Genomic DNA, 22,817 nt, shown 5'->3' on the forward strand with positions numbered 1-22,817 from the left:
CTCGTGATTGCCCTGTAATTTATTTAACCTGTACCTGTTTTTGGAATTTTATACAGTTTCTATTTCTTTATATTACAAATTATTTTGGGATACACATCCTTTTTAACCATTTTTTTGTGTATCCATGGTTATTTCCTTCAGACATATTTTTATGTAGAATCATTAGTTCAAATTATGTGAAATTTTTAATACTTTCATCACTTTGTCACACAGAACTCCAAATATTACCAGTCCATGTGGCATCCCAATAGAAATATGTTTTCTCATATATTTTACAATTTGTTTTAAGTTTTTTAGTGCTTATTTATTTCTGAGAGAGAGAAAGATAGAGCATGAGTGAGGGAGGGGCAGAAAGAGAGGCCCATATACTACTCCTGGTAGTATATTTAGGGAGTTTTACTGACTTCTATTTCGTAGTTTTATATCATTTCTAAAGTTTTACCTTTTCCTCTCTTATTCTTTCCCTGGGGAAGGTCATATGAACTCAGAACTTTGAATCTCACCTATAGATAATGACTCCTAAATAAATCTATGTCAAATTAAACTCTTTAACTCTCAACGTGAAGTTCCATTGGCCCAGTGGACACCTCTGCCTGAATATTTTCTAGTACTCTCAAACTCAGCCTATCTTTTCCATGCAAAAGTAAGGGTTCCTTTCTCCCGTTTTCAAGATACATCAAACGTGGCACCATAAACTCTCCCATTATACAAGTCTGTATCTGGGAGCAATCGTGATGCCTCCCTTCTGATCAGTCACCGTTAGTAATCCCCACTGAATCTGAAGCAGGCTCCAGTCTTTGAGCTGTCAGCACAGAGCCAGATGCAGGGCTTGAACTCACAAACCACAAGATCATGACCTGATCCAAAGTAGGGTGCTTAACTGACTGAGCCACCCAGGCACACCTACAATTTCATAATTAAAAAAAATCTTTGGCTAGAGGTGCCTGGGTGGCTTATTCAATCAAGCGTCTGACTTTGGCTCAGGTCATGATCTTGTGGTTTGTAAGTCTGAACCCTGCGTCTGGCTCTGTGCTGACAGCTCAGAGCCTGGAGCCTGCTTCCAATTCTGTGTCTCCCTCTCTTTCTGCCCCTCCCTCACTCATGCTCGCGCTCTCTCTCTCTCTCTCTCTCTTTCAAATATAAATAAAAACCTTAAAAAATTTTTTTTGAAATCTTTGGCTGTTTGGGAAGTAAAAAATAGTATTATTGTTTAACTTACATTATTTTGGCTTAGTGACGTTGAATATTTTTGACATTTTCTGACAAATAGAATTTTTTTTTGTTTTTGTTTTTTTGTTTTTTTTTTTTTGGTCTTCATTTTGTTTGGTCAAACACTCACCTATATTTCTGTTATTTTTTTCTATTTTCCCTTAGAGGTGCGTAAATTTTTTTATACTTAAAGACCTCAGTACTTTATTCAATAAGCTTAACGAATATATTTTCCAATTGTTCTTTGCTTTTTAATTTTGATTTTTTGAGAAGGAGCAGAAACTTTAAGAAGTGTAGTATTTATTTTGGTTTTGTGTCTTGTTGCCTTGGGTGGAAATTTCAAAAGGATTTTTTTTATGTTTTTATTTTATTTTTGAGAGAGAGACAGAGTGCGAGTGGGGGGAGGAGCAGAGAGGAAGGGAGACAGAATCTGAAGCAGGCTCCAGGCTCTGAGCTGTCAGCACAGAGCCTGGCGCAGGGCTTGAACTCATAGAGTGTGAGATCATGACCTGAGCCAAAGTCAGACACCCAACCAATTGAGCCACCCAGTGACTCCCAAAAGGATTTTAAATAATAGTGAAAACATTTAGAATTGCTTATTCACATCTTATCTAATTGGAATATGTGCTGGTATTTCACAGTTTGTTGCTTTGAGATAGACCATCTATTAATGGGGTAACTTAATTTACTGAAATAGGCAGAAATTAATTTTATTGAATGTGCTTTTAGCATCTTGGATTATTATTGTCTTTAAATTGGAATAGTTGTGTTGTATTACAGCAAAAGATTTACTAATTTTAACCAAATTTTGCCTTTGAGGAATGTGCCTTATTGAATAAAGGAGAGAGACTTTTGAATATTATTTGAATTCGGCTTGTTTGGAATTGTGCTTCTACAGTCATAAGTGAGATTAGTCAGCAGCTTGGACACTAAGGATTATATTGAATTTTATCAGTTTGAGCTTCTGACATTTTATCTCACTACAACCATTATGGGTTTCTAAGTCTTTCCCTGTATTTTGGATTTCCTTGAATTATTTGCCTATCAAATCCCTCTTTGCCTGCACTTCCCTGTTTCCTCTTCCCCTGTTCTCTTTCATTGGCTTTATTCTTATTCTCATAGAGGTTATGACTTTCTAAATCTTAGTGAAACAAGCACTGTGGCACTGTGCTTATTTTCTTCTTATTTTGGTATTAAGTCACACATAGCCTTCTAAATCTGCAAGTTGATTTTGTGGCTCTTGGGTTTACAGAAGATTTCAGGTTGCCTGGGTGACTCAGTTGGGTAAGTGTCCAACTTCGGCCCAGGTCATGATCTCATGGCTCATGAGTTGGAGCCCCGCATCAGGTTCTGTGGTGACAGCTCAGAGCCTGGAGCCTGCTTCGGATTCTGTCTCTGTCTCTCTGCCCCCACCCCCTACTTGCACACTGTCTGTCTGTCTGTCTCTCTCTCTCTCAAATATAAATAGACATTAAAAAGATTACAGAAGATTTCAGAAGGCCTGCTCTTGGCTTTTTGTAACTTTTCCTCCTCCTGGGATAAGATTATGTCTATCTTGACCTGAACTACCCAATAGAACCCCTCTATCTGGCTTCTTTGAAAGACTTCTGCTAAATAAAATAAAGATCGAATGTAAGATACAGATAAAGTATAAGAATTCACTATGCAGAACAGAACCAAATCCTAGAAAGCATTTGTTCCATGCACTTAAGTAAATAAAACACTGAAATGAGATGAGAAATGAGGGGATAAACAATAGACTGAAATGAAAACACAAGTGGCCGAGAAGCTGCAAGGAATAAAGAGGTAACATCCAAGATGAAGAAATAATTGTCACAAGAAAAATAAAATGTGAGGCCAGGCTCAATTCTTAGGAATGCAGAGGAGGAGACAATCATGCATCCGGCACAAAAGGTGATAGGGAAGAAAAACTTCAGACATTTCCACCGAATTCAGAAGGGCAGGAAGATGAGATAAAAGTGAAAAAAACAAACAAACCAAAACAACTAGGATAAAATCAATGAAGTCCGGAAAATGACTACCCAACAGACGATAACCTCTTTCCCCAGAGATGTTATTCAAAGATATAGAACAGTAAGCATTCCTCAAATTGAAGGATATTTGAGTCTTCAGATTAAGAATATTAACCAACTGATGAAACTTGGTGAAATCCTAGAATGTGAAGGATGAGGAGAGTCTTATAAGTAGCTTCTGGTGCCTCGTTTGTCCATAATGTTTCCTAACAAAGAAGAATATACACATGTGGAAAACCAGTTGAGACATTGGCCATATTTACTAACTTCCTGCTCCCTGACCGAGTGTGGCTCTGATACAGCCTTGTCACACCAGGCATCGATTCCAGCCGCCCCCTTCTTTCAGGGGTGACTTTTGCGCTTCTCTCCATGGTCTCCAGAGTCAAGTTGGGCCAAAACCACAGGGTTGTGCGACATTGGTCTTCTATCGACATGTATTTTGAGTAAGGGAGTCCAAGGGGCAAATATCGTCCCCACGTCAGATTTGTTGTGACTTCTCTTTTTCTTTCAAGACCATTTTTCCAAACAGTTCCCTTGTGGCCTGACTTAGGGGGTAGGGGTGGGGTTGCAGTCAGTCTTGTGTAATGGTGATGGATCTCGGGTGTTGGAACAATGTTACACAACCCTGCATTTTTATCATTTTAATGACTGTTGCTGGACAAGGGGGGGCTTCTTTCCCTGCCCGATATTTATACAAGCTAATCAGAGGCTTGATACAACACAGATGGCGATAACCTTTGGCCGGACAAAGTCCATGTTGAGTTTTTCTTTGGCAGAAAAGGGTTTTCCTCATTCACTATTCTGGACCAAAAAAAAAATCTACTTCTTAAATGCCTTGCAAAGGATAGCAGATGATGTAAATGATTTCAGAAACACCAGAAGGAGAATCGAGTGCTAGGCCTCTACCACATTCCACAAACATTACCAAAGATCTATTTATTTCTTAGATCTGTGGGATGAAAAGGTTTCTATTGAATTATGTTTTTATTCAAGTATGATGGAGCAGAAAGATTGGGGGAAGGGGGTAAAATATTTTCAGTAAATCATGTACTCTTCCTCTGTCTTTTAAAGTGCATTCCAAACCAAGATCTTGTGTAATTCTTTGCTTGGACTAGTAGTCCTGCTATTCTTCTGACTGTTTTAAGCTTAATATATTTTCCTGCCAGCAGATATAATGGTTCCTGTAAATACTTCCAGTTCCCTGCAAGAAGAGAAGAAAATTAGAATTACTACTTAATGTGTTGTGCACGTAATGAGTCGTTCTACAAGAAATCTCTGCTAAATCCCTGAATCCTAACCTGAAAGTTAAGGAATATTATTGTCATGAGCTAAATTAATATTATAAAATAATATTTGTGTATGTCAGAAGGACAGTAAAGGCACAAAAGAGAAACTTTACCTTTTTTGTACAAAACTATACAAAATAAAGTATGCGAGCGCACACAAGTATTTTATACGTTCCTACTGCTCCGTCAAGACCAGCTCACTCAAGGAACTGTCTTCAGAGAATCCTAGTGTTTATTCACTCATTCGTTCATGAACCCATTCACTGAGTAGATATTTATGAACCCATGCTCCGTGCCAGACACTGTCAAGAATACCATACCAAAAAAGACAATTTACTTGTTTTCTCTCTTCTTCTTTCCATACCAGTTCTCACTTCCTTAGGACATTGCTTCCAGTTTGCTTCCATGGTCTTGTTAAAGGAGAGTAGTGGAAATGAGCAAAAGCTTAATGGAGTGTCTTTGGAGGTGAGGTTATGACTTCAGAGTGGAACAACTCAGAGAGTTTATCACGTGGTAAAGAGCAAAGCCAGTGTAAACACAAATTGCCACGTCTTAGAGTGCTAGAACTAGTTAGAATCCTGATGTCTGACTTTAAAGACAAATAAAATATCTCACTCTATGCCTCTTATAACAAATCATTGGATTTTTCCCTAGAGGTGGTACTGACTGAAAAAACTGTGTGTGTGTGTGTGTGTGTGTGTTTCAGTCCATTCCAATTATTGTTCATATTGAAAGAGCTTTTTACCTGGAGTGTGTACTAACCAAAAATATAAATGTTTATACACATTTAAAGGTAAATGTATATGATAAAATGTAAATATATGGTGCATTTAAATTTATTTCAATTATTATTTTTGCTGGTACTCAAATTGCCCTTTGTTTGGCCAGAAGGAGCTTCTGTAGGCTGGTTTCTGATTCTCTTTGGCTTTAGTAGCAGTAGCCTTTTGAGGGGACATGGGGGATGAAGTGTTAGAATCCTTCTTCTCAAATTGCTTGCTTTCCAGATGTTTTCAAAGTCATTTTTAATTTAATTGTCTTTTTTTAAAGGTTTTGTTTTTAAGTAATCTCTACACCCAATGTGGGGCTTGAACTCACAATTCTAAGACCAAGAGTCACATGTTCTACCAGCTGGGCCATACAGGCACCCCTGATTTAATTGTCTTTACGTTCAGGTTTAATGGCTTTATCTTTACCTCATAAACAGCAACAAAAGTTGCCAGGAGTATTAAATTAGAGTCAATAGCTATGAATTATATACTAATGAAGACATGGGTCTTATGAGCTGAGTCTGGAGCTTAGAGCTGAGCCTGCCCCTTAAAGTGAATTGAGTCAGTGAAGGAGTGAATTTTAAATCATATCATCTCCTTTTAACTTCAGCAAAACATAGGCTATTGTTGCTCTTCCTAACTACCTCGAGAGTCTACCTAAATTATTGCCTAATAGACATTGAAGTCCTCTTTCTAATAACTTGTCAGAAAATATGCCCTGGCACTTCTTTTCCTTCCCTACCCATTTCTGATGAAAAGCAACAACAGGGGCGCCTGGGTGGCTCAGTTGGTTAAGCCTCTGACTTCAGCTCAGGTCAGATCTCACGTTTGTGGGTTCGAGCCCCGCATCAGGCTCTGTGCTGACAGCTAGCTCAGAGCCTGGAGCCTGCTCTGGTTCTGTGTTTCCTTCTCTCTCTGCCCCTGCCCCTCTCATGCTCTGTCTCTCTTTGTATCAAAATAAATAAAACATTTTAAAAAAAAGAAATGCAACAACAGTAAATTTAATAACAGCACCAGAGTGACCACTGGATTCCCTGTGTTTTCACAAATTGATGTTATAATGCATCAGTGGCACTAAATAGATGCCTTTTTTTTAATGTTTATTTTTGAGAAAGGAAGTGAGGAAGGGGCAGAGAAAGAGGGACACACAGAATCTGAAGGAGGCTCCAGGCTCTCAGCTGCAAGCACAGAGCCCGATGCGGGGCTCGAACTCATGAACTGTGAGATCACAACCTGATCCAAAGTCAGATGTCCAACCGAATGAGCCACTCGAGTGCCCCATTAGATGCCTTTTTTAAAAAGGTTTCATTTTTTTCCCTTCTGTCTGTAGAGGAGGGATAGCATATGACATTATAAAGCATAACTCACTTGTCCTAAAATAATAAAGCCCAAGTGTCAGATTGAATAAATCAGTATTTTCTCATAAAGATAGGACACCACCAATACCAGCTGATTCTGTCCTAATACTGAGTGGTCCCAAAAAAATGAAGGATTGAATCAGTCTTACAGTTTTGGAGGAGCAGTGGAAAAACAAACATGGGAAGTAGATTGGCCATTGTCAACTTTGGAAAAGACATTTTCTGTTAAATTTTCATCTAATCAGGCTTTTGATATATGATCACGGGAGGATTCAGCTAAATCGATAGATGGGCAGCTAGCTAGATGTACTTGGAAATAGATACGTAGGACTCAGATTTGGTTCATGTTTTGAGAGCCTGAAAATCTGTAAGAATTCCACAAATATTTGCTGATGATAATGCGGCTGCTGCTGCTGTTAATGATACGTTTTAAGTGCTTTTAAGGTTTCGGTGGGTCAGTGCCGAGACCATGGTAGGCCCTACTCTGTGCCTGGTTCTGCTTCGCTCTCACTGATCTGTGTTTGTCCTCACTCTAGTGACATGCTAAGGATCCTCACAAATACTGTTTTACACAAGAAGGGAAGCACATAGTACGCCAACAGCGTGCAAACTCACACAAACTTTATTTCATTACAGCAAATTCTCCATCACTCTAGAGAAAACTCAACAAAAGTTATATTCCTCATTACTGATGGCTATTCCAATGGGGGAGATCCCAGGCCAGTTGCAGCATCTCTGCGAGATTTTGGAGTGGAGATCTTCACATTTGGCATATGGCAAGGGAACATTCGAGAGCTGAATGACATGGCTTCCAGCCCAAAGGAGGAACACTGCTACCTGCTCCACAGTTTTGAAGAATTTGAGGCGTTAGCTCGCCGGGCATTGCATGAAGGTAATGGAAACCCAGCAGCAAAACATGACGCAATTCAATGGGGGTTCCTTCTCTTCTACTGCTTGGAACCCACTGGAGGGTAATACCGAACCCTGTGATGTCTTCTCTGAGCACGATGCCCATGTGTCCTTGGTGTCTTGGGAGCTGTGAGCTGTGTGAACTTCATAAACAGAGATGACAGTCGGATTTGCAAGAAGAATATTTGGGGTTTTTTGTTTTGTTTTGTTTTGTTTTTTAACAGCTGCGATGGATTTTCACAGAATATCCATATGCTCCCACCTGGAACTATTAGAATCAGAGGAATGAATTTAGGTGTGTTTTAAGGCCACACACAGAGTGGGAAGCCTTGACTTAGATCTCATTTACAGCTCTCTGGAAGGATGAAGTAAACATTCAGAGACATGCACAGTGAGTCTCACCAGAATGTTTCCAGAAATACACATGTAGATATAGGGACAATAAGTACTTAGCATATACTTCCTGACCTGACTGAGGACGCATGATGCTTATGTAAAAGTTGAAGAGCATTATCCCAACAAGGGATAAAGTCAGCAAATCCATTAACTAGGGTTCTTTTTACACCATTTATAAGGACATTTAGTTGTGTGATTTAGGTTAGATGAACCTCCAGGGCTTGGAGGGGAAATTACAGGAGATCCAGCTTCAGACCAAAGCCAGGTAGCAAGTGAGTCTTGCCCCTTACATGTATCCACGTGAAAGATTTGGTTTGATGGGCAAGCCATGGCCACACGAGGTTTCAGGCAGTTAGTGATGTTCATAGCGAGCAGATCAGCCCTATCATAGTTCCAAGGGAAGCATTTAGAACAGGATCTCGGACTAGCTTAGGATACAACAAAAAATCTTAGTCACCGACTTTCCATCTGGCTTTTGGCAAATTATTTAGCTTTTGCATTCCTTAAGTATCTTGTTAAGAGTTTAGGGAATGAGAATAGTACCTACTCCGTGGGATTGTCACAAGAAGTAGATGGGTTATACATATAAAGTGATTAGAAAAGTTACTGAGGGCTTATTATCCGAAGCCCTCATCAACTGCCCACTGTTGTTATTACCTTAGACAATTTATCTAACCTCTACAAGCCTCACTTTCTCTACTTTTAAAAGGAAGATGCTAGAATATGTACCATATGGTTTTGTCAATAGGGTTAAGTAAAATACTTAAAATTGACTAAGTATAGTGCTGTCACATGTCAGAAGTTCAGTAACCATGGGCCTTCCTTTGTTTCTCCTTTTCTCAGGGGAAAGTGGTATGTTGAGTGGGACGGCAGGGGGGCCATTAACAGATGAGATTCTGAAATCCTGGGTGTTACTAGCTGTGTTGTAGAGGACTAATTTCCAGGTCTGTGAGCCCTCTGCTTGTAGCACTGGGGCCTTCTAGAACCCTAGTGCCAAGTTGCCCCAGAAGCTGGGTGGGACAGAGTGTTCTTTTGGTTACAGTATTGCAACAGAGTTTTGGAAGGCATTACTTTTATGACAATAAGCAAATATCTAGAATGCATAATTCTCTGATCGAGTTTCCAGATTTGGTAAGGAAAGATCCTGTTTCTATTGCAAAGACATGGTCAAGTCAAAGGAAATGAGCATCATTTTCCCTTTTGTGTTCTCTGAGGCTACTTTCAATCTGGTTGGATCTACTTTGGGTCTCAAGACCATCCATGTGTCTGGCCATCTTCCCTAGACGAAGGTTACAGAATAATAGTTTGCCCCATATGTAACTTCTTTTCTCTCTCCCAGACCTGAATGCCAGTGTCCCATCTTGGTAACTAGATCTTTCTTGCTCCTAAGTTGCTCTACTGCCAAATAACCCCATGGCCCAGTGCCTCAGAACTAAGTGTGCATGTTGCAGACCTTTTACCTACACCACAGTCTCTTAGATAGAGCTTTAATAGAGTACCTCATTGTACATTTAATAGGATCACCTTCCCTTGGGGCTCGCATCTTCTATTTACTCTGCCCCTGTGTACTGTTCAGAGTCTTAATGCATAGAGATAGATGGTCCATAAATGAGGCCATTACCAATCTTCTTTCCAGGTATCCAATTGCAGTACATTTTTCTTGGTGGAACTCATACATTGAAGTTCCTATGAGGGGCCCATCACTATATCTGGGCCCAGTACCAGGGACCTACCTCTAGGATTTGGGCTAAGACTTTTGAACTTCTTCAGCAGAGTAAATGGAACTTATTATTTGCCTGATTCTAGGCCATCCATTCTAGATGGGTCATGTTCAACCTTACCCTGCCCTGTTAAGTCACTTTCTGAATAACTCTGCCTGAGTTATTGACTTCCCAGCATGCCTCACTTCAGATCATGGCTCAAGTAATTGGCATGAAATCCCATCACATTAAACATGATAATTTACTTACCATTGAGGAATAAGTCATATTCTGGTTCTATTATTAACCTTGTGTGGCGTTGTGAAGTCTTTATCAAATAACTATGGAAGTTATGGGATTTACTCTTAAGTCAGTAGCTCATAATCCTTTTGCAGCAGTCAAGATTGCCATTTTATTTATTTGGGTTTTTTTTTGAAAAAGCATTTTGGAAATCTAGTTACCACTGCCTGACCTCATCCTGCGGCAGTGGAACGCCGCTGATGTGGAAACCAGGGGAGTGAGCTGTGGAACTGACTACAGTACTTCCTGCTGCATCTGGAGATTCCTTGCTGAAGCGCTTGATTTCTGCCTGACCCTGCATAGCCTGAGAGCTTATGATGAAGTCCCAGACTGAAATAACGTAACTGGCTGAGGCACATTCCTAGCCTGTGCTAGTGCGAAGAACACGCATTCATATCTGGGTGGGAGGGGGGTGCAGCTGGGAATTTGGCGGATGTGAAAAGATATTTCCTGCAGCTTGCACCGACCCTTTAGTAACTAGAGAATGTAACATTGAACTGCGAATTTGTTTTTTATTACCCTCTGTCATATGTCATTGATAGATCTGCCTTCTGGGAGCTTTATTCAAGAGGATATGTCTCATTGCTCATATCTGTGTGAAGCCGGCAAAGACTGCTGTGACCGAATGGCGAGCTGCAAGTGTGGGACTCACACGGGGCAGTTTGAGTGCGTCTGTGAAAAGGGCTATTATGGGGAAGGTCTGCAGTATGAATGCACAGGTGAGTCTCCGGTTTGGGGGTGTAATCCCAGAGGTTATCTGTTGCTGTGTAAAAAAAAAAAGATCCCCAAACTCAGTGGCATAAAACATTTATTATCTCGTGTGTCTGTGGGTCAATTGGGCAGCTTGTCTGGTCTCAGTGGTGCTGACTTTCGCATGCATTTGTCATCAGCTATGAGTCGGGCAGGCCACCTCGCTGATCTTAGCTGGGTTTTCTTACCTATTTGGGGAACAGCTGGTCGGAGTCTGGTCTACAATGACTTTGTCTAGGACCACTAGGTTGACCTTCGTGTGATCTCTCAGATTCTATCAGGCTGCCCAGCGTTGTCCACGTGGTGGTGGCAGAGGTCCAAGAGGGGGAAAGGAAGCTTGCGAGACCTCTTGAAGCCTAGGTTCAGAACTGGGAAGGGGAAGATTTGGGGTCTTTCACTTGTAATGAATCAGTAACCAAGTCTGTCCTATAGACGCTTAAGCCAAAATATGCCGTTGTGTCTGTAGGAGATTGAAACCAGTGGGATTCTGGTCCTTCGGCCACATGTAACTTGCGGGATTGTCACAAAATTTGCAACTTTCACTTGATCTTTCAATTCTTCACAAGTCTCCACAGAGGGATCTCAGAAAACTTCATATTTGGGGCAGCTGAGTGGTTCAGTCGGTTAAGCATCTGACTTCAGCTCAGGTCATGATCTCACAGTTCGTGGGTTCAAGGCCCTCGTTGGTCTCTGCACTGACAGCTCAGAGCCTGGAGCCTGCTTCAGATTCTGTATCTCCTCCTCTCTCTCTCTCTCTCTCTCTCTCTCTGACCCTCCCCCACTTGCACTCTGTCTCTCAAAAATAAACATTAAAAAATGTTAAAAAAAGAAAGCTTTAAAAGTGACATCACTTCACAATGGAATTCACTTTATTGACATTTGTAATTCTACCTGCTCTAGATTTTTTCACAAAAAGATCTTTATATTTCTAATATTTCATTAGAAAAAGCCAAAAAGAGCAACTTAGGACTCTGGTGTTTTACATTATATTTTAGGAGCTACTTCTAAATAATATTCTCCTTTTCTTTGGAAGTAGTATGTGGCTTTCTGTGGTAGCATTTTCTTTGTTCTGTTTTAGCCAAAAGACAACATTTGCTGTTTGAGAAGGATATATTCCTGTGGAAATTAACAGCCACCAGGAAAATTTAGGAGCAGTGGGTTTACTTCAGACTACACCATGTGGTCTTTTGCTGCTTGTTTCATGTGAACATTATTTTATGCTGACATTTGGAGGGTAAGTAGGCCTGCTCGGTAGCACAGAAATGTGACTCCTCTCTGTCTACGTGACCTGCTTTCTCTTTCTGTTCTTCTCCTTCTCCTCATAGGACATTTCATCTTGCATTCTTCTTTTATTCTTTTTACTCTGGTTGCCCCTCAGTTCCTCTCCTTTCATTTCTCCTTCCTCCCCTGGCCCTGGTCCCAGTGGGCAGACACATACTTCCTAGGTCCAACCATCCCTGCTCACCCAGCAAATCACTCCTTTCTTGGCTCTGCTCCTACCCCACCCAGCAGGAATTCTCATTTAAGCAGAAGAAAGGGGGGAAAAATCAGCCCAACTGCCTCTGAGTTGGCAAAATGCCTCTCCTGGAATCTTCCCACACTTTCATCAACAGCCCAGCTTGGCACTCTCCCTGACCCCCCTTCTCTCCCCTCCTCCCACCCAAGCCCACCAGACACAGGCAGAAGCTCTCATTTTCCTTGCTCCATGCTGTAGTCAGCAGGTCTGCTTTCCATGTGGTCGTAGACTGGACTGCTCCTTGCCAACAAGCCACTGCCATGTGGCTGGCCAGCCAGGCTGGCCCGCAGCCCCCGCTGTTCCACGGCCCTATAATCTGGCATCCCGAGGGATAAACGGCAGACTGAGAGAGGGGGCAGTTCACAAACCCACTACCCCCAGATCCCCAAGTAGCTGTGGCTGCTGCTGGCCATTCATTCTGGGCTGGAAGGCACAGCAAGTGACAGCAGTCTATGAAATGTGTGACATTGGGTGGGCTTGTCCGAGAGCCTCAGAGAGGGGACAGGAGTGCTTTCGCAGCTGGTTCCCGCCAAGAACACCAACACGAAAGGATTAATTTATCCATCCCTTCTCTTAAACGAGTAAGCCTCGGCTTATGGCTTCCTTTCACGCAAGATTTATATTAGATGTAGTTGCATCAATATAAATGTTCATACTGTCATCTTCAGTATTTGTTTCTAAGGGATTAGGAAAAGGAGTGTTGGAACCCCAGGGTGTGTGCTGGGATTTGTATATTTGTAGGAGGCAGCACTCAGCACTGGCTTCTCCTACATGCTAGGAACGAAGAGAAACTAAATTAATTGCATCTTTCCTGTGGCATGAAAGACTCATTACCAGACTTTTTAGGAAAGGCAAAAAGAAATACTAGCCCTAACTCATCCAGTACTGAGAACGTGGAAGCAGTGATCTCCTTTTACAATCTATTCAGCTGACAAATGGTATTGAGTGTGTTTTTCACGCCAAGCCCTGTGCTAGGCATCAGGCCGGGATGTGATGGGTAGATAGACATGGTCCTCACCTGCTAAGAACTCACAGTCTCCCCGCACAAACTGTGATTAAAGAAACAGGACTGTGCAGTAAGGAAGGAACTGCAGGGAAGGTTCTACTAAGATCATCCCTCCAGGTAAGATCAGAAGGTGCCTTTGATGATAGCCATTGTCTTGCTCCAGGAGAGGGTGATACCTTTAACTTTGAATAGTTGGAATTCTCAGTATTTTTCCTCATTGTAGAAACAGTGCCTTTCAGAACCGAATCATTCCTCTTTAGAGCCAGAAGAAACCTTAGAGGTTATCTGCTTGGAATCCCTCATTCCACAAGAGGAAATTGAGGTCTCGGAAGAGATGAATATTTTGCTTGAGATGGCATATCCAGCCGTCAGCAGGACCCCAGTAGGGACCCAGGACACTTTTATCCAATTCTATGTTATTTCCAAGATACCACACTGCTTGTTTTGCCTTTTTGAAAATAGTTTCTTATATACATTGCTTTTCAGAGATCATAGACACTGAACGGTGCTCAAAGTGTTCAAAAACATGGGAAGATTTGGCTCAAATTCAGCTTCTGCCAATTACAAATGATGTGGGTTTGGATAATTAATTTCTTCTGATTCTCAGTTTCTTATGTAAACTGGGCCTAATAATGGTGTATGTATGTATGTTATATACACCTAATAATGGTGTGTATATATGTACATATACACACACATATATCTTAGTATATAGAAATACATAGATATGTATATATGTACATATATACATCTGTTACTTTACATATATAGATATATGTTATATATACATACATATATATTTAGGTTAATTGAGAGTATATACTTAGACTACTTAGGATAGTATCTGGCCCATCAATTCTTAATCAGTGGTGCTTTTGTTATTAATCACTATTGTGCCGTGATTTAGATATTACTATGAGAAAGTTAATGAATGGATATTTAAGTAGTTACCTCATGTGTGAGATACTTGAAGATGAAGGACACCGTATATTTTATGAAACTTTGCCATGGGAGGATCAGGAGGATCTACGCCTGCAGGTAGGTACCATCAAGAAGGCTTACACCTACTAAAGGTGGATTGCAGTTTTAACCCATGAGTATCCATTGCAAACCAAGAATACCGACTGAGAGAAGGCAGTGGGCTAATGAGTCACTCCATGTTGAGGAAAGTTGAGCTTGTTTGCTTGGTTAGGGAAAACTATGCTGAGGCGAATCGTATTTGTTAGTTTCATAGACCAGAATGCTAGAGCTGCCTGTAGGGACTTTGCTCACTGTTCGCTTGGGAGATGAGGAAACTCCATCCCGTGACCATATAGGAAATAAGTGCCAGAGTGGAAGCAGAATGAAGGTCTCCCAATTACCTACTGTCCTTCCTTTATTCTAGAGTCTCCACTGGTGCTGTCAACCTTCAACGAAAGCTGATAGCTGCAATATGACTGGGCTTTTCTCTTTTTCCCTCCTCGTTCTGGGTGAAGGGCAGTCTAGATTGCTTGGGCTCTCAAACAGTGACTTTCCAAAGCCCTGTCCGAGGCAGTAGCTTTGCTTAAAGTGGCCTGAGACCCACTGTCACAGAAAGCATGTGCTTCACAGACAAGACCTTGATGCCCAGCAAGATTTTAATCATTGTGATCCGTTCCATATTCGGAACATCTTAGCCTGAATGCAGGCTTGAAGGGATCCATTAGATGTTACTAACAAGTGATGCTTTGACCAAAAAGTTCAATTTTATGAGACTTTCTTAATATGTTTGAGATGGTTTCTAATTTCCCTTGGCTCAAAACCTTCTGAGTTCATTTCAAAACAATCATGTGCTTTGGGCTGGTGGTCTTGGAGATGGTGTGCTAACAGGTTTTACAGAAGTAGTAATCCAAGGTAGAATACTTTGTTCATGTAAGTCCCATTCATTCGTGTAATGGCACTGACCACAAAAACCACATTTGATAGAAGTTCAATTAACGCTAAAAAAAAATCTGCTAGAGAAAGAGAATTTGAAACATAGTTGTAATACTTACAGATCCGTACTCCTGATAGTCCCGGCTAAAAGAGGCATTGCAGTAAAAGGAATCTAGTTCAGCAACCAAAATAAATTTCAAAATAGTACAAGTCCTTCGCTTGACTTTCTCTAACTCCAAAATAGGGATATATAGACCCAAGCAATTCTTAAAATCTCCCCTTTCTATCATGCTTTCCCTTAGAAACTGTAACTCTTCTGTGCTTATCTCTTCAGATTCCTCCCCCCTACACACACGCACATGCACGTGCACACACACACACCACTCATACTCTAGCACACATGTATGTGCCTTACAAGACCTAACTCAGACTCCACGCCCTTCTCACTTTTTCCTCTCGCATCTGCATCATCATCTGGGGGACCAGAGATAGAGAAAAGCCAAGAATACTTACATGTCAACACTTTTTTTGTTATTGTCATAAATCAACGGTTAAGGCCTATGATATTTTGGTTTTGTTTAAACCTACATAACTCAGTTTCATTTACCGTAAATATTTTGTATGATTCAAATTCAGGTGTGGGATTTTAACACCACGTGTTTACATTTAAAGGATTGCGAAAACATTCCTGGAGGATTAGTAATTGAACTTCAGCTAAGGGTACTGTACCGCTTAACTGTGGAGTCTAATGAAAAGAAGGTGTTGCTTCCGTTTCTAGCTCTAGTATTCCTTTCTTCATCCTGCATCTTTGACATTGGCTTTGACAGTGATAGGGATGATGATGATGACGACGACGACAGCAATAATAACTGATAATAATAATTAATATTTAAAGAGAACATGATATTTCAGGCACTTTCAAGCATTAACATACATTATATATGAGTGTATATATACATATATTATTATAAATGTAATATATAAAATTATATATATATACATACACACACACACACACACACACACACACACATATATATACACACACACACTCGCTTAATGTTTGTAACAATTCTCTGGAGTATTGTTCCATTTTAGAGTGAAGGAAACTAAAAATCTGAGAGGCTGAGTAACTTGTCCTGGGTCACAGTCCCAGTAGAGCTGGGATGTGAACCTAAGTGGTCTGGCTCCAGAGCCTACAGTCTGGCCATAGAGATGGGCATTTAACAAATAAACATGCAATTAAAAATATAATTTCAAATTTTGTTAAGTAATAGTTGGACCCTTATGAGCTCTTTAATATTTGACCATTTTCTACCCAAAATATAGCATATGTTTTAACTGAATACTAGGAAGGAAAAGAAGAAAATGAGTTATATAAAATGCAGCTCTGCTTAATGTTTTTTAATCATGACTCATTCACGGAGTAAACTTCAGGCTTCTTCGCATGGCATAAAGGCTTTGCCTGAGTTGGCCGGTCTTTACCCTTTGAGCTAAAAGCTGGAACTAGTTATACTTTCCACCAAATCCCATGCTATTTGATTCCTCAGACCTTTTTCCATGCTTCTTCTCGTTCCCTTTCCCACCACACCCAACTATTTTCTTTGTTCTACCTCGTCTGACTTGTAATTCTAAGAGGCACTGAAGGATTCATTGCGTATCCCACTGCCTACCTTCAGAGGCAGAGTAAGTGTTCAAGAAAAAAGGATGTGGGTATGAGGTCCAGTTTAATACCAGAATCTTAGATGGGTGAAAACTTATTTTTGAAATCTTAGGCAATTGGATGGTTTCCATGTCTGTCTTGGTCACCAGAGTCCCTCGTCCAAAGGCACATGGTACGAAAAGCTTAAGAATGTATTTAATGTAAAAGATTTGCATTTGGTTAAACTTTGTCAACAATAAATGAAATTCGATCTGTGGTTGATATCCTGGATTGGTCATTTTTAGGTGGCTAGGTCATCAAATCAGTTGTGAATAGCCTGTGGACTCCCCTTGTAAATCCACTCAAGGGCAGCTGTTCTAAGCTTTCCCCTGAAGGGATCTGAGAGATGCAGAGTATGAAGACAATAGGCATCTTGAGGACACTGCTCCTTTGCAGACATTGACTCTATTTCAGGGAGTTTGGAATGATTTGCAGATTGGGAATTACAGCTGGATGAGGGCCAAGGCTGAGGGCGTGATAAAACGCGGAAGCCCTAGTTATATTATTTATTTATCATATATTTTATCATAAAAGTTATATTATTTATCATTTAGTGTTTAGAAACACTAAAATATTTGTGTGGAAATATGCATGTAAATATATGTGCATGAATCTCTGCCCCCTTGCTGCACACAGACATTTTCTTGTCTAAATATTATGTCATTTCTTTGGAAAGAGAAAGGACAGAGAGCTCTACAAATTCTTGAGTGGAAACCAAAACATTTGGAAATCTTGTTCTCTGAGCAGAGCTTAGCTGACTTTTTTTCTCCCCCAAAACATCCCCAGCAGTGCCTAATAATGGTTCAGAAGGTATAAGGAATTTGTACAATGTATTCCTGTTTGCTTTTTATGACAGAATATTGCTAGCAGGTTGACACTGATTCCCATCAACTTAAGGTTTCTGCCTACAACGGGTTAGTTTCTTCAGTTTTCCACTGAATGAGGTGGGTATTCAGTCCTGTTGGTGCATTTTCCAGTCTGTCACGATTTTGCAACAGGGAAATGCATAGAATTAGATGCCTACAGCCATAGATATGAAATACCACCAAACTTCCAAGCCAGTAAACTGTATTTTCAGTTCCGTTATTATATTCTTCAGGTCTATGACTTCTGTTTGGTACTTTCTTATATTTTCTGTCTCTCTGTTAAAGTTATCACTGTGCTCATCCATTCTTCTCCCAGGTTCAGTGAGCATCTTTATGACCCATTACTTTGAACTGCATCAGGCAATTAGTTATCTCCATTTAATTAAGGGTGGTTTTTTTTTCCTGAGGTCTTACATTGTTCTTTTGTTTGAAAAGTATTCCTCTGTTTCTCCACTTTGCTTGACTCTCTGTGTTGGTTTCTATGTATTAGATAAAACAGCCACCTCTCCCAGACTTGAAGGAATGACCGCCTGTAGGAGATGGACCTTAACTCTGGTTGTCTCTCAAAACTTTGTGATTGTCCAAGCAGCCATTTTTACTTTTAATGACGCTCAGTTGTTAAGGGTGTGCCAAGACCTGACAGTGTCCCCAAATGGGAGGAGCTCCGTTAGCATCTGGATGCAGGGTAATCAGAAGCCAGACCCTCAGGCAGCAGCTTTTAAGTTATACAAATACATATCGTCTGGTGGGAATGCTAGCATAAGCCCTGCTGGCCACTAGAGCCAGGTAATCTGGAGGTGTCCCCTGGGTGGCAGTCGGAAAAATTGAGCCTCTAGTGGAGTGCATAAGGTCCTGTGGGGGAGATATTGGTGAGCTGCAGCGAGGAGGAGGGAAAGCACCAAGATAGCATCCGCCTGCCCCTGTTCCCTCTTAGCAGTAAGCGTCCGTGTGCCAAACCTGAGACCTGTGCCTGCAGGCCAAGCTCTAGGACAAGCAGCAGGCCTCTTTGAAGGAAAGACTGGGATATGTTTCAGTCTGTTGTCTCTGCGGTGCCCTGGGGGTGGTAGCCTGCCGAGAACTCTCTCTCCCATTGATCCCATCAGTGGGACCCAGGAGTGCAAGCCCTAGGCCACCAGAGCCAGGTGATGAAGGGGGAGCCTTTATTAGGTGGCAGCTGCAAAGCCAGGGCCCCAAATCAGAGATACTGTCACTGTAGAACAGGGCAGAGAGACTTCGTACAGATGGCACCTGCTGGGGGGACCCCCCCCCCAAAACCTCTATTTAAAACAAACAAACAAGATGGCGCCAGTTGGCCAGTGCAAACGTGAAGATGGCACCTGCCAGCCAGCAGGCTTCTAGCTGGGAGCTGTGTGAGATGTCTGCCCGGAAGGCCGACCCTTTCGGGTTAGCACACGAACCTCATCACGTGAAGTCTAGGTGCCTCTGGATTGGCACCACCATGGCTTGGGTTGGGGGGGCAGGCAGTTGTGTAGAGGGGTCCCCGAGAGAGCTGCTGCTTCTCTATTGGTTACAGCCCTGTGCAGCTTGTGGACATGACCCCTGAGCTCGGGTTGGTTTTCAAAGCTAGGTGTTTTCTAGGCTCTTCTCTCAGGCGCAGGTCTCCGAAGTTCAGGTGCCTGATGTGGGATTCAAACCCTTAAGTCTTCAAGGAGAAGCCCTAGGCTTTGAGTTTCCTCCATTGGTGGGTCACCCCGGCCAGGGATGGGGTTTATGGTGAGACTGCGTCCTTGTCTCTGCTACGCACTGATGTGGGCCCTCTCTTTTTTGTCTGATGCATAGCGATTGCTCAGTTTTCAGTGTTTTTTCAGAGCAAGTTGCTTCATGTGCAGCTGTAGAGACAGTGTGTCCTTGAGATGAAATGAACCCAGGTCTTCCTGTATCATCATCTTGAATTGCAATTTCCCAAAGTCGGTATGTTGTGTCTTCTAGGAACACTCATGAAAATATATCCAGTGTTCCAGAATTGTCAAAGTAAGGATTATAACCAATTCCTGCTTATCATTTATAGAATGTTACGTTTTCTCCTTCTGTTTCCTAGACCCATGAAAAGCAATCGAGGAACAAGGAACAGGATGCAAAGAAAAACATTTAACAGATGCTAATCAGTAACCTTTAAATATTTTGCTCATATCACTCCTAAACAAACTAAAAACCCATGTACCCCTTGTTGATTTTTAACAGCCATCAAAAAGTTTTCAGCAAGATTTTTCAAGATGGCATTCCCATAATTCTGTATTGACTTTTAAAATAAAACTATTATATCACTTTTAAATGTACCCATTAAAACCGAAATACTATGACAAATTTTATTCTTTCTGGTAGTATTTGTTTGTGAAGCAGCTTTTTACAATGCAGAAACTTTGCATGATTTCTTGTTTTCGTCGATCTCTTCCATTCTTGAACCACATAATTCGAATGCAGTAAATTTTTATTTTTGAAAGCCTTTTATTGATCACAGAATTGTACTTCTCTGCCATGAAAATTGTGGCCATATATTGAAATTAATTTTTAAGTTTTCTGTGATCAAAATTGCTGTTAGACTGAGTTATTGTTATACTCGTTATTTTCATATCATTTGTCAGAGCGATTACTCCTTTTGAAACTTACTACTGTAGAAGTAAGATGCTATTAGAGATTTCATCTCTACATGGGATGGGTCATTAATTAATTCATGTGTCCATGGACTTCCGCTATCAGAATAACAGCACATGCAGCATCAGATCATTTGTATTTTTCATTTTTGTAGGTTTTAGTGCTGAAAACCTTCTTCATACTAACGTGTAGATGGAGCTTAAAAGAGTTGCATTACATTGACATCACTTCATTCTTTGAGTTCCTCCTGAGTTATGTGCCAAAAATGAATGAGTGATCTATCATCAAAAAAATATTGTAGATGATCTATTAGCTGCCTATTCCCTTAGGTCCTTTTTCAATTTTATTGAAACTGAAGAATTAGAATACTTTTGACTTGCAAAAGTAGTTGTTACCCAATCATTATAACCATTTGCTTTTTCACAAATTTTTGGGAAGTCCCCCAAAGAGACTTTACTAGGACACGTTAAAGAATAACCTGTGACTGTTTCGTGTGGAAGAGCTTTCTTAAATTATGCCTGGGGAGATCAGAACGATACAAATTTCAATAAACTTTTAGCAATCCGGTAGTTTCTGATAAAATTCTTTTGCCTTAGAATGTGCATTAATATAGTCTTACCCAAATCTTAGAGCCATAGACTTAGCTTATTTAATCTATGGACCAATATCTATATATAACCTGTTTGTGAAAATATTTCACACAGTTAAACCTGTCCTCCAAATATTTTCTGAGAGAAAAAGGCTAAATAAGCTACCATACATTCCAGTGACCAGATATTACTTTAGATTTCCACAGCTGATAAATAAGGCAGAGAGCCTGCTCTTGAGTCTCTCGCTGGATAGAATAAGTTGCTGCGGCCTTCAATATTTCCCCTGGACATTTTCTTTCTTGCTTTGTCCTCTCCGGACTCTTCTAAAGAAGTGACATATTCTTTGACAGCAGTCAGAAGTTGGAAAGAAAAGGTGGTAAATGAACAACGCTTTTACTCATACTTCCCCAGCCTACCATGTTACTGAATTCAGAACATCCCAGAAATGAGCCCAAATGCTCCATTTCTGATGTCAGGAAATATTGATTGATATTTAACTGAGATCTGTGAAAAACCAGTAACATTTCTTAGAGGACTTGCTTATGGTACCTGAGTAAAAGGAAGGCTTCCAGATATCAGGATTTTTGAATCACGCTGAAGGTTTCTTGCCTCAGGACAATGGACCGTAGCTAAGATTTAGAAGGGATGAAAAGTACACGTTTCTTTTGAAAAATTAATGAAGAGCGGGCGTGAAAAGGTGCTGCAGATGCTTTCTCTGGTACATCAGCTTAGGTCAGAGTACCTGTCAATGTTGAGGTTCTGGAAATTGTTTCTCTAAAATGACTCACGCCAGAACCACACACCTCTTGCAGTTTTTGTCCATGTTCCTCATTTGCGGAAGAGGAAACCGTGTTAAAGAATTTAAGAAGTTTTCCTAATGTGACTCACCTGTAAAACAGTTAGCATGCAGACCCAGTTCGCTCAGATTCAGTATCCACACGGTCTCTGAGCCATTATATTGCTTACGATCCATGCATAGCACTCATTGCATGGTCGTTATGCATGAAGAATGATCCAGAAATATTTCCATGGTCTTTCCAGGTTGTATTTAAAGTCAGCTCTTGCTTCCAAGTTGTAGCTAGCATCCCAAATGTTTGGTTCTGTGGGGTCTGCACGGGGCTGATATTTTACTGAATGACAGATGATGAGCCAAGTTTAAATGGTAAGATATATATATATATACGTGTATCTTATTTTTATTTATCATATATAAATATATATATATTTAAATATATAAATATATATATCTTATTTTGTATATCATATATAAATCTTATATATATTTAAATATATATATTTATATATATCTTATTTTTATATATCATATACATATTAGCATCATGCTATATATATATATATACACACACACACAGACACACACATATCATATCTGTATGTATAGTTCTTGATTGCAGTTAGTGATATGAATCTTACTCAAATCCTAGTTCTGTCACATACTGTGTTTTTCTGGGCAAGTTTTTTTTTAACCTCTGTGGACCTCAGTTTTCTAGTCTATAAAATGGGGCTAATAATACTAGGATTGTTATAACTATTAGATGAGATAATATGTGGAAAAAGCTTGCTAGGATTTGGCATATACTAAGTATTTGCTTAATTTAAATTATTATAGTCTATGGTGTGATTCTCAACAGGGAGTGATTTTGCCCCCCAGGGGATACTTGGCACTGTCCGGAGACAATATGGGTCATCCCAACTGGAAGGGGCCACTGTCATCTAGTGGCTAGCCGCCAGGGATGCTGCTAAGTATCCTACAACACACTAACCGTCCTCACCAAGTTCCAAATGTCAGTAGCATGGGGGTTGAGAAACTGTGTTCTGTACTGACAAACTGAGTTAATGCTTTAACATAAGATTCAAAAAGTGTTACTGTATCTCACTGTAAACTTGTAGAGGAAATATCAA

General features: G+C 40.5%; 1 protein-coding gene across 1 annotated transcript in view; it reads left to right on the top strand.

The window, feature by feature from the left end:
* Window positions 1-22,817, top strand: part of SVEP1 (sushi, von Willebrand factor type A, EGF and pentraxin domain containing 1) — a 195,044-nt gene that overhangs the window by 22,171 nt on the left and 150,056 nt on the right. The window contains exons 3-4 of the mRNA XM_029919633.1: window positions 7,290-7,545; window positions 10,501-10,677. Of these exons, the coding sequence (XP_029775493.1) occupies window positions 7,290-7,545; window positions 10,501-10,677 (433 nt within the window). The remainder of the gene's footprint in view (window positions 1-7,289; window positions 7,546-10,500; window positions 10,678-22,817) is intronic.

The sequence above is a fragment of the Suricata suricatta genome, chromosome 13 (genome assembly GCF_006229205.1).
Source record: "Suricata suricatta isolate VVHF042 chromosome 13, meerkat_22Aug2017_6uvM2_HiC, whole genome shotgun sequence".
NCBI classification, from domain to species: domain Eukaryota; kingdom Metazoa; phylum Chordata; class Mammalia; order Carnivora; family Herpestidae; genus Suricata; species Suricata suricatta.